The sequence below is a fragment of the Magnolia sinica genome, chromosome 4 (assembly GCF_029962835.1).
Source record: "Magnolia sinica isolate HGM2019 chromosome 4, MsV1, whole genome shotgun sequence".
Taxonomy (NCBI): Eukaryota; Viridiplantae; Streptophyta; class Magnoliopsida; order Magnoliales; family Magnoliaceae; genus Magnolia; species Magnolia sinica.
In genome coordinates, this window is record NC_080576.1 from 99,912,265 (window position 1) to 99,924,430 (window position 12,166).

The 12,166-nt window shown below is 37.4% G+C and overlaps 1 protein-coding gene and 1 non-coding gene across 2 annotated transcripts; both read left to right on the forward strand.

The window, feature by feature from the left end:
• The first annotated feature begins 3,489 nt into the window (after positions 1-3,489).
• LOC131243499 (probable magnesium transporter NIPA6) lies at positions 3,490-6,406 on the forward strand. Its single transcript, XM_058242890.1, has 3 exons — positions 3,490-4,493; positions 4,601-4,718; positions 5,660-6,406. Exons 1-3 carry the CDS (start codon positions 4,449-4,451, stop codon positions 5,734-5,736), a joined length of 240 nt encoding a protein of 79 aa, XP_058098873.1. The 5' UTR covers positions 3,490-4,448; the 3' UTR covers positions 5,737-6,406.
• A 2,095-nt stretch (positions 6,407-8,501) lies between these two features.
• Positions 8,502-8,662, forward strand: LOC131244895 (U1 spliceosomal RNA). Its single transcript, XR_009170666.1, has one exon. It is a non-coding gene; the product is annotated as a U1 spliceosomal RNA (small nuclear RNA).
• The last annotated feature ends 3,504 nt before the right edge of the window (positions 8,663-12,166 follow it).

A 12,166-nucleotide genomic window follows, 5' to 3' on the forward strand; every position in this document is an offset into this window, starting at 1 on the left:
AGATTTTCACTACGATGAAAGTACAAAATACAAGGTTTCTCTTTTACACACAAAACTTGCTTCCAAACCTTAAATATGATGTTCCCAAATCCTAACTCAACTAGGTACTCCCATTTAAAATGAGAACCCCACAATACAAAAAGTCCTTCCACAAAAGGAAACTTTGCAGTTTTCACATGACAAAACAACCCCTAGACCCCCCTCCACCATATAGAAGTCATAATGGGTCATAAGGGCCAATAGGAATATATGACTTTATCTGAGACAACATAAATTTCCCATAGAATGTTCGCATTTTCCAAGTTGGCATCAATTACAATTCAGAGTCTCCTTCAATTTACAATTTTGGATTTCTGATTCTATTTGCTAGTTGTAGGCCATTACAAAGTCTAGAAGCTTTCGCTCTAATGACGGATGTAAACTGGATATCTATAGGCTGCTATGAATTCTTCCTTATCAGTCTGAATTAGCATATCAATTGCTCCTTTGTTCTGCTTGGGTGATGCAGGACGTGTGATCTAACCATTTGGAAGCACGAGATTATTAACGGATTAATCAAAGTAGGTCAAATATAATAACATGCCATTCTACCATGATTAAAAGAGTACCAAATAGATAATTAAATTCAGATTTATGTTAAATCACAATCCCACACAAGCACAAACTACATAAGTATGAAAATCTAAGGCCCAATGAGAGGTTGGAGCTCTTACATTAGCATAGATATGGTTCTAATTCAACGGGCAAATTTGCACAATTCTAGGGTTAGGGTTTTAAGGGGTTTTGGGAATTTTGGGAAAAATGAGAGATTTACGATTTCGGAATGACGGGTTTAGGATTTTTTAGGGAATTAGGGTTAGGGTTTCATAGGGGATTAGGATTTCGGAGGGAATTGGGGATTATGGTTTAGAGGATAGGAAGAGGGATTGAAGAAAGGGAAGAAAATGAAGGGAATGGGCTGACCGAACGGTCGTATGACCCTATTTGTACGTGTGGGGATGGTGGTGATGGGTTGGGTTTGGAGTGATGGCTAGGAAAAGATGGATTTAGGTAATGGGTTTAGGTTTAGAAGGAAAGGGTAAGGATTTAGGGTTTATACAAGAAAAGTGGTAAGGAAGGGGGATTTGAGAAGAGATGATAATAAATAAATACATAAACCTTTTAAAAGAGAATAAGATAGAGATGAAAAGGATAACTAGGCTTCACACCTTTGAATTTACACCAAATAGTCTCTTTTCACAAGAGAATCTCAAATCACATGAGAGAGATTTTTTAAGCGAAAGAGTTGTTTTTCATTCCATTATTATGGGCTAGGGCTGGATGTCCACCCCCCCCCCCCGACAGCCTTAACACGTGTTTTGACAAAAATACCCTCAATAAAAACATACCTCACATGTCCCATGATGTAATAAACTGAAAATAACTCATCCTAGACTATAAATAATGAATAAAAACAAAAAATCAGCTAATCCTAATAGCAATGACCAAAGTGATCAAGGATCACTATGATCCAACTGCCCAGTCAAAGGATCCACACGATCCAATGGCCCAATCGTTGTGTCCTCACGATCCAACAGTCAAAACTCCTCAAATTAGCAACCCACATGTATCTTCCTAGTGTAAGATGCACAATCATGCATGTGGAGTCTTCAAGTCCTCAATGCAGCCCACTCGGGCCCATGTACAAGTCATCGAGCCAAAGTGAAGGTTGGGCCGACCTCTTCCTCCTCTGGTATACTCTAAATGGTTGGATGCCCTCATCATTGGGGATTTAGGCCCTGTTAAAATTGAGTTTGTATAACCAGATTGACGGAAGTTGCTACTTTAATTATAGGGTCTTCCAATCAATGGCCTATGTCCCATCCCCATGATAGGGTTTTGGTTAGGATTCTTCTTGAGAAATCTTTATCCTTGGCATCATGTAGCTTGCACAAGGGGGATTCTTTTTAAATCCTACTATTATCCGATTTACTATCTCATAAGTCATAATATGGAGTCATGGACGAGTAGACAAATGGGAAGGATAGTAGAGAATGGGTTGATGACTGTAGTGTGAAGAAAAGAGGAGAAGAGTGTGGTGTACAACGTATATCAAGGGACTTTTTCACTTCAACAAGGATCACAATCTTCTTCCTCCCCTCTTTGTCAAATTTAGTCCAGTTGGAAAGCCAGAGCTTCACCACTTAGGATATGGAGTGTCCCTCCTAAGCATTCCACCATGATATGATCTCCTCCCATACTTACGATTGGGCATAGTCACAAATCTCATTCTCGGGAAAGAGACCATTTTGTAGGGGTGCAAGGACATGACTTTTGATGAATACCATGCATGCTAACAAATGTCAATATGCATACAAAAATGTTTCCTTCCTAACCCAAAACTCGACTGGGTCAACTCGACTTGGTGAGATTTTGAGCCGAGTCAGTGAGAAATTTTCTTTCAAACTTCACTCCACCAACTTCTGAAGAAATTCATTCTGCGGCCCCTACACTCAACAACACCATTTCTTAGGGGTGCAAGGACAAGACTTTGATGAATACCATGCATGCTAACAAGTGTCGAAATGCATTCAAATATGTTCCCCTCCAAACTCGGCCGAGTCAACTCGACTCATTGAGATTTTGAGTTGAGTCGGTGAGAAATTCGCTTTTGAACTTGACTCGGCCGACTTCTGGAGAGATTTGTCAAGTTGACCCTCATACTCATTCGAATTGGTGCGACCACTGACTTGCAGTGACTCAAGTCGAGTAAAGGTGGAGGGAGGGATATCAAACCCTCAACCACCACCAACAGAACCAATGCAGCAGTAAAGTTATTGCTAAGAACTTTTGCAGTTTTGTTTTATTTAAATCGAAAACAGATCTATAACTATCTGTAATATCTAAAATTTTATTAGTAAATATTGAGTAGAGTCATATAAAGACTCGATTGAGTCTTCGAGTCAACCTGACCCGGATGGACATCGAGTCGACTTGAGTTTTTGATCTATGAATTGGAATGGAATACTTTGTTTTGGAAGATAATCTCATACTAATCATGTTTTACAAATTTATTGTAAATGCTTAGAACTTTAGATTAATGAGGTGTCCCATTAATTGATGTCTATTGAGAACAATCGTCAATGAAAATTACATAATAAGGCTAGCTACCTTAAGATGATAAAGGTGCAAGCTCCAAACTTCAACATGTACTATAACAGAAAAAGAGTCTAGTAAAGGCCGTGTTTTTCTCCAACTCAAATGTCATCAATGGATAATGACCCAAGTACCGCAGTATAGGACTAGAATCATGACTTCAATGATGACATAACCAAAATAGAGTACTTGAACTGTCTCTGGATACTCCAGAGGAAGCGGAAGGCGAAGGCATGTGCAGCTTTTCAGGGAAGTAGAGCTTACCATCTCCATCCAGTCCTAATCTGATATCCTCTCTTGACCCTGCAAACAACCATAAGGCCATGTCTGGAAACCATGGATTCCATCCCAAACAATGGACCAGGAAAAGGGTTTTCCTTTGATGTGATGGTTTTTGTTGTTTGGATAGCAAAGAAAAGGTTGGATTCCACTAAGCAATCATTACACCTTTCCATAATTTGGATTCTAGACACAAGAAAATAAGCGAGTATTGTGAGGAATGTGAGATTTTCACTTGTTTTTTATTTATTTATTATTATTATTTTATTTTTTTTTACAGTGAGATTTTCACTTGTTATCCAAACTGGAAGTCAAAATTGGAATCCATGGGTAATTATCATTTTTTTCTTTTCATTTGCCTTGGATTCCATGCATCCAAACATGCCCTAAGAGGAAAAGTGTAAATGGTTCTTTTGCTCAAGTGTGCTATTGTGAAGTATGAGCTGCATGACATTTCTTGTGAGAAATCAGAAGGCCCTGTAGGGTGAATGGCCCTTGATAGAGGGGAATGATGGAATAGGATTCATGTAGGCTTAGATGATGATGATGAAGAATCATAAGCTCCTTTGCTGAGGCATAGAATTTTGTACATGTGGGCCCTTAGTTTGGCAAGCTAAACTTTTGATCTGATGGCCCACTATGGATAAGTGTGCCCTAAAATCTCTGGTCGGAATATCCTCACCCTTTGGCTTTTAGCCATTTTCTCATTGAATGTGGGTCATTACTGTCTGTTCGGAGGCCACTGATTGATGTGTTAGGGTCCTCAGTATGGAGGATTTTTGGGGCATTCCCCATCCAACTGTGGGACTATCAGATGAACAATCTGAATCACTGGACCATAGATGCCTCACATATGGAGTCCTGTGCTGCCACAAACTATATATCTGCTGATTATCTCCAAATGAACGTGTATTCCTCCATTCTATCACTATATGGAAAATCTATCCTTTTGACTTACTCTGAAGTCTGTGTTATCCTTGTTCCAGGCATTGGATTCCTTCAACACGGCAATCGTTTCACCAATTTACTATGTAATGTTTACAACTCTAACAATAATTGCAAGGGCGATTATGTTCAAGGTGAGTGTCTCTCGATCCTATCTTTTTTCTTGTATAATTTTTTGGTATAATTTACAGGAAAACATGAGCTCAAATCCTATAGTTTTCTAATTCCAATGCTGCTGCAGGATTGCTCTGGTCAAGATGTAAGCAGTATAACTTCAGAGCTATGTGGGTTCATTACGGTCCTTTCTCGAACGATCATATTGCATTCTGTGAGAGAACAGGAGCCAGCTCCCGCTGCAGGTAAGTGCAGAATAAGTTCCAGATATTCTATAGGTGGTTAGGTGAACCATCAACACCATTAGAATATGGAGAAATCTAATGTGAGGGTGGCATGCCATTTTCCTTATCTGGTGCTCTGCTGCACTTGGATTTGACACATGGTACAAACGGTCCATGATTCGTTAGGTGGGTCCACCATGGAAAAGCATTCTTCACGAATCCCATGGATTTGATGATCCTACCCATTCAATTGTCGGAACTTTTCCTGTCCCACCGTGGGTTTTTTCTATTTTGGCAGATACACCCAATGAATGGTTAGGATAGACTGCTGTGCCACGTCATTTCTCTAGAACTATGGCGTGCTGTAATGGAGCCTTAAAGTAAAAGTAATGGTGGCAACCTTTACACGGTACGGGGTTATAATGGTACGGGAAAAATGACCCATAACAGCTGTCACAACCTCCATAACGACCTATTACACCCCCCATAAAGGCCATAATGGCTCCGTAACAGTACATTACAGGCCTGATACCTGTTTTTTTCTTTTTTTTAAAGATATAACCCGTATAGTGAAGGTAACGGTGGTGGCTATTATGGCTACCATTACCGTTACAGAATACCTTCTCTAGAGCTAAAAATGAATTTTGGTGGCCAAACCAGCATCTATCAAAATATAAACATTTTCCTTTAAGTTTAATGTATTTTCTATTGAATTCTGTATCTTCTAACTTCATCCCGCTTATGCAAAATGGGTCTTTTCTTATTCGGTGGATCCTCCTAATGAACAGTCAACATGCTGCACTGTTGTGCCATGTGCCATTTCTCCAGCTCTGGAAATGAATTTTGGTGGCTACACCAGCATCTTTCCAAATATAAACATTTCCTTTTTCTAATGCATTTACTGTTGAATTCAGAATCTTGTAACTACCTCCCGCTAATGCGTTTTCCATTGCTGAATGCAGCATCTATATCATGGTACATTTCTAGAAGCAACGGCGACTTGATGAAGTATGTCGACGATGATTATTTCTTAACATGACACAACTCAAACTCTTTTCACTAGTGTTTTTTTGCTCCGCGTCCATTTTAAGACAATTCCGTTGGAGAAGAGCATTTAACCAGGCAAGCTAGATACGACACGGGACGAGTTTGATGCCTTCTGCCCACTTCCATTGTCTAATGGGATCGAAGTGTTTGTTTAGTAACAGTTTCATGGTATATACTTCCAAGGCGTTCCTTGTGAGAGGTTGGCCAAGGATGGGAGATAAGATATCTGTGCAGAAATCATCTAATCTTGGGTGGGGTTTTTCTGGGACCTGGGGAGGTTTTTTTTTCTCCCGTGATTTTGTAACTTGTTGCTTGTTCTTGTTCATGTAGAGGAACATTCACCTACAGCCCATTTCTGCCTCAACTTGGCATGTCTACCATTCTTGGCAAAATCTTCTCTCTCAGTGAATGGTATAAATCATCTTGCAATTGGTTGTAGGTGAGTATTCCTCATGTATCCTTGTATATGAAACTTCTATTTTGTGGCATCTGAGACTTTTGTTATTGCCTGTTGTTTATACAACTTTCTTGGTTGTAACCGGGATGCGATGTGCTGAATAGAATTGTAGCTGTCTGTGGGTCACTTGATTCCATGTAGGTGGGCCTCACATGGGCTCCTTGTATACTTACATGAGAGATCCCAAAAGACTGTTTATGGTCTACATTGTACTTCACTACTTTCAAAACGGCGAGTCATCCGCCATTGTGAATCTGGGCTGTCCAAATTGTGGGCCCAATATTGCTTGATCATTCCTTGATTATCTCATCTACGTGCATGATGTTTGATAGGTGTGATTTTTGAAAAGTGACTCATTTGTAACTATGATAGAATGCACTTGGATGATTGAGATATCTAGTCTAAATTTGAGGATAGACCAGCCCTCTTTGCAATTAAGTAAAAGATTACTAGTGTTTTTTTTTTTCTGAAATGGCTGAAAATTATATAAATATTTTAGGATTCTCCAAAATTCAAATTAAACATTTAAATTTCACATTCATATTAAAATTTAAATTCAAGACTAATCTACTTTCCTATAGTTAAGGCTAACTTCTCTTTGAAATGTTATTTCAAAATCAAAATTCAAATGCAAAATTAAAAATTAAATCTAAATTTTAATGCAAATTCAAATTTATTGATTATTTTAAGTGGGGCTGCCTAGCCTACTTTGCTGGCCTGAATGGTTTTGCCCACGAGCCCAATAGTTGGACATGTTGGGATTTTCCTCCCATGTGGAGGCGTCCCACATGTGACCCTAAGTGAGGGCATTGGTTCTTAATATTGTTATTTATTCCTATTGTATCCATGTCTTGATCCTCTATTTGTCATTGTAGACCCATTTTATTGTAGAAGTATTGTGGGTAGCTCACCTGGGTGTGAACAGGATCCAACCTTTCTATCAAGATCTCCCCATTATAGAATTCAACCATCCCAAAAATCAGGCCAATCGAACCTAGGTTCGTATGAGCTACCATGTGAATTTAGGTGTTTTTGGATGGTTGTCCATTATTTTCTATGGTGGCCCATGTACAATCATATGCGCATAATGCTCAGAATTATAAAAAGAAAAAGATAAAGATAAAGATAAAAAAAGATAGATCTAAATATAAAGGTGATCTACACCAAAAAAAAAAAAAAATTAAAAAAATACCTCATTTCAATGAAATTCAAAATGCGCATGCAAAAAAATCTAATATAATCAAAATGAAATTACAATCTTCAAGGGAACATCTCTTGGATCCCCTACTTTATTACACAACAACCTTCACCAACCTTTGAGAGAACGCCCTGTCTTGGATAACCCACTACATTACACAAACAACCTTCACCCCCTTCAAGAGAGTACCCTCTCTTGGATAACCCACAAATAGGTCCTCTCTTGGATAACCCATCATGGCATATAGGTCCGAGATCAAATCCATCCACCTATTGGTTAGACCATGTTAGGATATAACTTAAAAAATGAAATAGATACAAGACTTATGGTGGCCGTGCTCACCATTAAAATTAATCTAGTCCACTCAAAAGGTGGGCCCAATATTGAAAATAGGTGAATGGGTTAAAAAACTTCAATCAAATGTTTTAGATACATACATTTGCTTCATAAATTAAAGCCCACCGGACCGGTTGATTGGCAAGCGTCAATATAGTGGTGCTTTTCAAATGGATGGATATTCATTTTGATCCATTCATCAGATGGTCCACACGTGTCTGTTGAGAATGGACCGCAGGAAATTTCCATTAAAGCGTGCATTCTTTTTTGTTTAGGATCGCCCATCTGATGAACGTACCAACCTGATATTTGCATGAGGGATCCTCTTAATGCATGGACCAGATGTGCACACGCTTTGCAGAATTGCACGTGCGATGCTTATAGGCTGGCAAACGTGTATGGTTTGTTCTTCGTTTATGAGAGCTTAGAAAATTTCATCCCTGGATGCATGTTTAGCCCTTCAAATTGATGGAAAGATCCTAACCATTGATTAATTGGACTGTTTTGGTATATTTCATTTTATCAGTTCATTATATGTCCACTAATTGATTATTTAAAACATATCTGAGTATAAATTTTGTTTTATGGCTCCTCTATATTGTGGCCCACTGTTTGGGCGGTTAGGAATATGCAATGTATACAAGTTTTTAGTACACGAGTATGTACCATAACATGAAGCCAGAGTATCAATCCCACATCGAATAGAGACTACATAGTGGGAAAGGAGTGAGGGTTAGAAAAGAGAAGAGAAGGTGACCGTTGGATCATACTTACCTGGACGGGGTTGATTGGGTGATCAGGAAGGCCTAGGGCCTAGGTTAGTGGCCTCCATTGCACTTAGGAGGGGCACTCGCTTAGCATCTCCTCAAGTAGGAGAGTGCACGTCATAATTTGTGGTAGAGGGGGTACGCGTTCGCGCGGCCCCTGCCATTTTTAATCAAATCTATCCATTGATTTCATATCTTACTAATTAATGGTCCTGATTTCATGTAGTCGTTAACGTTGTGCTTGTTTTGTGGTTGGATTTGCTTGGGCCACTTTAGTCTTGTTGATTAACGGTTTGGATGCTCCCTTGATTAATGGTTGGGATGCTGCTGCCCTGATATGTGGTTGGATTGACTTCACTCTCTTAGCTAGGGCTGCTCTGAGCCTTACTTTGATATTTGTGTTATATGCCATCGTTTGCAACTCTCACCATCCAAACGCTAGAAAATCTTGTCCATTAATAAAATTTAGAGACCCGTGGCCACCACCTACTGATTAAATTGATTAAATGGTGATTTATTTATGTTTTTGAAAAACAACGAGATGGACTGATTTATGTGGATTACTTGAAAGGAAGTATTAGAGAGAGATAAAGAACATCATTTGATTGTTATATATATTATTATTCACAAATAGAAAATTTTAATTATTTTATTTTATTTCATTTTAATCTTATTTACACATGTGTATGTATAACTTTTTTTTTTTTCCATTCTTTTTATTCTAAATGGATGGTACTATATTGTTAGTCAAACAAACCTTTGAACTAATAAAATTTTTCTCATGTAATGCAAGCCATTAAGATAATTCATGCAGCATCAAGCACCATTCATAGCAACTGTTGACAAAACCTACCTTTTTTTTTATATTTTTGCGGCAAGCTAACAAATGTAAGAATGCGTGCAAATATGTTGCCCTCTGAAATCAGACATTGTATGCTGCCCTCATAAATCAGACAGTTCAAAAACGTGCAAGTAATTGAGTATAGGGGATTTTGAGCAAAGTGAGAAATTTGCTTTCGAACATGGCTAGGCTTACTACGAGAGAGACTCATCGAGTTGACTCACAAAATCATTTGAATTACTACTGGCACCAATTCACATTAACTCATGGTGGTTCTAATATAGAGATAGAGCAAAAAATCAAAACATCACGAATAGGAAATAATAGAAATGATTTTTGAAGAGTTAAGGCACCTTAGCATCACTATCCCCACAAAGAAAATTGTTAATGCAATGAATCTCAATAATTTTATTATTGAGATACAACATCTCTCTATCATAATGAACAACTTGGATTTAGTGTATTTACGATCTCAACCACACAAACCCATGATGATTTTTCACACATCGACGCATCTGCAACCCCCATCTAAATATCAGGTTAGTTTCTTCGTATCTACCTTCTAACGTAGGACCAAACCCAACATCGAAACAAAGGAAAAAACTAATACTAAAAAATAAAGGGCTTAATTTATTTATCCTATTTTCAATCCTTTTATTTTTCTAAAAACTTATGATTATTAAATATGTAATGGTAAAATTATTGCAACATACCATCGCAATTTTGTTTTATTTAAATTGAAAATAGATTTATAACTACCTATAATATCTTAATTTAGTAAATATTGAGTCGAGTCACGAACATCAAACCAACTTAAGTTTTCAAGTTTTTAAATTATGAATTAGAATGGGACACTTTTTTTAGAAGATAATCTCATATTAATCATGTGTAACAATTCATTGTAATTCATGCTACATCCAACACCACCTATAGTGAGGACCAGTAGATTGACGGCCGCAAGAGGTGAACCTTTGGCTTTGGTTTTGACTTTCATTTAATAAAATGAATTTTTATTTTTGTTAAAAAAGTATTTTTACCACAATATTCTTTAAGGAACTGGATTTTACCAAATAGTGCCTTCAGTGAAAATTACATTATTATCCTCTTTTGCTTTTTTCTTTTCAACAAGGTGAGAAATTAAAAGTTGTAGCACATGTGGCATGTATCTCACATTCAACCTATCCAAAATACCAACGTTATTATTAGATGAACTAAACATATGATAGATCAAATAGTAAGGTGGGGGCAAATTCAATTCAAGTGCAGCCCAATTGACGATCAGATTGATGTTTTGTTCACGTTATCACCATGGTTTGGTGCATATGTTTTATAGCGTTGGATGTTTTACACAGATCACGTGGACCCACGAGTCTTGAGTTTTGCTATTTTAAAGAAATGAAAAAAATAATAATAATAATACTTTTGTAATTTTATCCTTCGGAAGCATCTCCATGGAAATTTTAAATGGCAGAAGTATCAGAATATGTATATAGAAAACAGGCGTAACCTGGAGGTCTATGTCGCATCAAATACATGTACCATAAGAAGTATTAGTCCAAAAATACCACTAGAAGAAAAGAAGAAAAATGGAAAAAAATTAAAAGCATCCACATCCCATATAAAAAAAAGAACTCATATTCCAAGCAAGAATTAGAGGAAGAGACCACTCAAGTAAACAGAGGTTTTCCATGAATGGAAATATTCTGTCAAGATCACATACTACGACAATTACACGCAATGCTGTTGTGGTGATGAATCAACACTAAAAGGTACTGTAACACAACCTTCTCTTCAATCTGCAGCATGAATATCCAAGATATAAATAAAATCACTTCTTGGTAGCCATGAAAATGAAAACTGAAGAACATCCAGCCAAACACATATTCCATGAATTCAAATAAAAAAAAAAACAACCAAGATGGCAATTAAAGAGTATACATGAAAATTTTAATTAAAATGAAAAATGAAAACTCTCCTTTTGGAAAGAGAGGGTTTCACAAGTTTCCAACACTCCCAATTAATTCATGTAGTTTCTTTCCCTGTGATGACAATCAATCAATCAAGATATACACACGAGCCAATAAATGAGCTTCTTGATGACTGAGTTGATTATGAAATTCACTCTTTTATGTCTTCAAAACTACCAAAATGCATCTCAACTCTGTCGACTTTCCGACTGCAGTTTTCTATATGGCTCTTCGAATCATCAAACCTATAATGTAAAGGTGATTAGGTGGGATCTTCTTGATTTTCTTAAAATCTCTAATCCAACCACATCGTGGTATTCTGCAAAATTGGTTTATCCAAATCTGACCATCAATTTCTTTTCTGTTCATTTCTTTTTCATTTTCAAAAAAGCAAAATTCTCAAGGACTTCTCAATGTAAAGGAAAGAATGCAATGCCCCTAAAAATAACTTGATGTTTCTCCTTTGGTGGATGCTTAAGCTACTCAGTGAGCAACTAGTAGTTAAGACCGGAATGAATGTGTGTACACGCAAAAAGATATTCAACACTCTTCAATGAACAGGGTCCGTGCAAGATCCAAGGTGTCCAATAGGTGGGCCCTATTGTGTATGAGTTGTGACCCAGAATCAGGATGATCTGATATTGGCTGTACTTGCATGAAGAAGTAAAGGTAAAAGTATTCATCATGTCAGATGAAAGGAGGATTTCACACTACCGGTGAAATATCACACTTGCACAGCAGGCTATTCATAGATGGAACACATTCTTAAGATGCACTAGCATAAAATGAAGCAAGGCAGTTATCATTCTCACACAGGCATATTAGTTTGGCATGTGTATTTGGGTGTCTTGGAGTA

What these genes read in the sequence shown, in the direction of transcription:
- LOC131243499 (XM_058242890.1), top strand. Translation starts at nt 4,449, where the DNA reads ATGTTTACAACTCTAACAATAATTGCAAGGGCGATTATGTTCAAG. An exon ending in CAAGGGCGATTATGTTCAAG is followed by an intron (nt 4,494 to 4,600) that starts GTGAGTGTCTCT and finishes ATGCTGCTGCAG; the next exon opens with GATTGCTCTGGTCAAGATGT. An exon ending in GGAGCCAGCTCCCGCTGCAG is followed by an intron (nt 4,719 to 5,659) that starts GTAAGTGCAGAA and finishes TGCTGAATGCAG; the next exon opens with CATCTATATCATGGTACATT.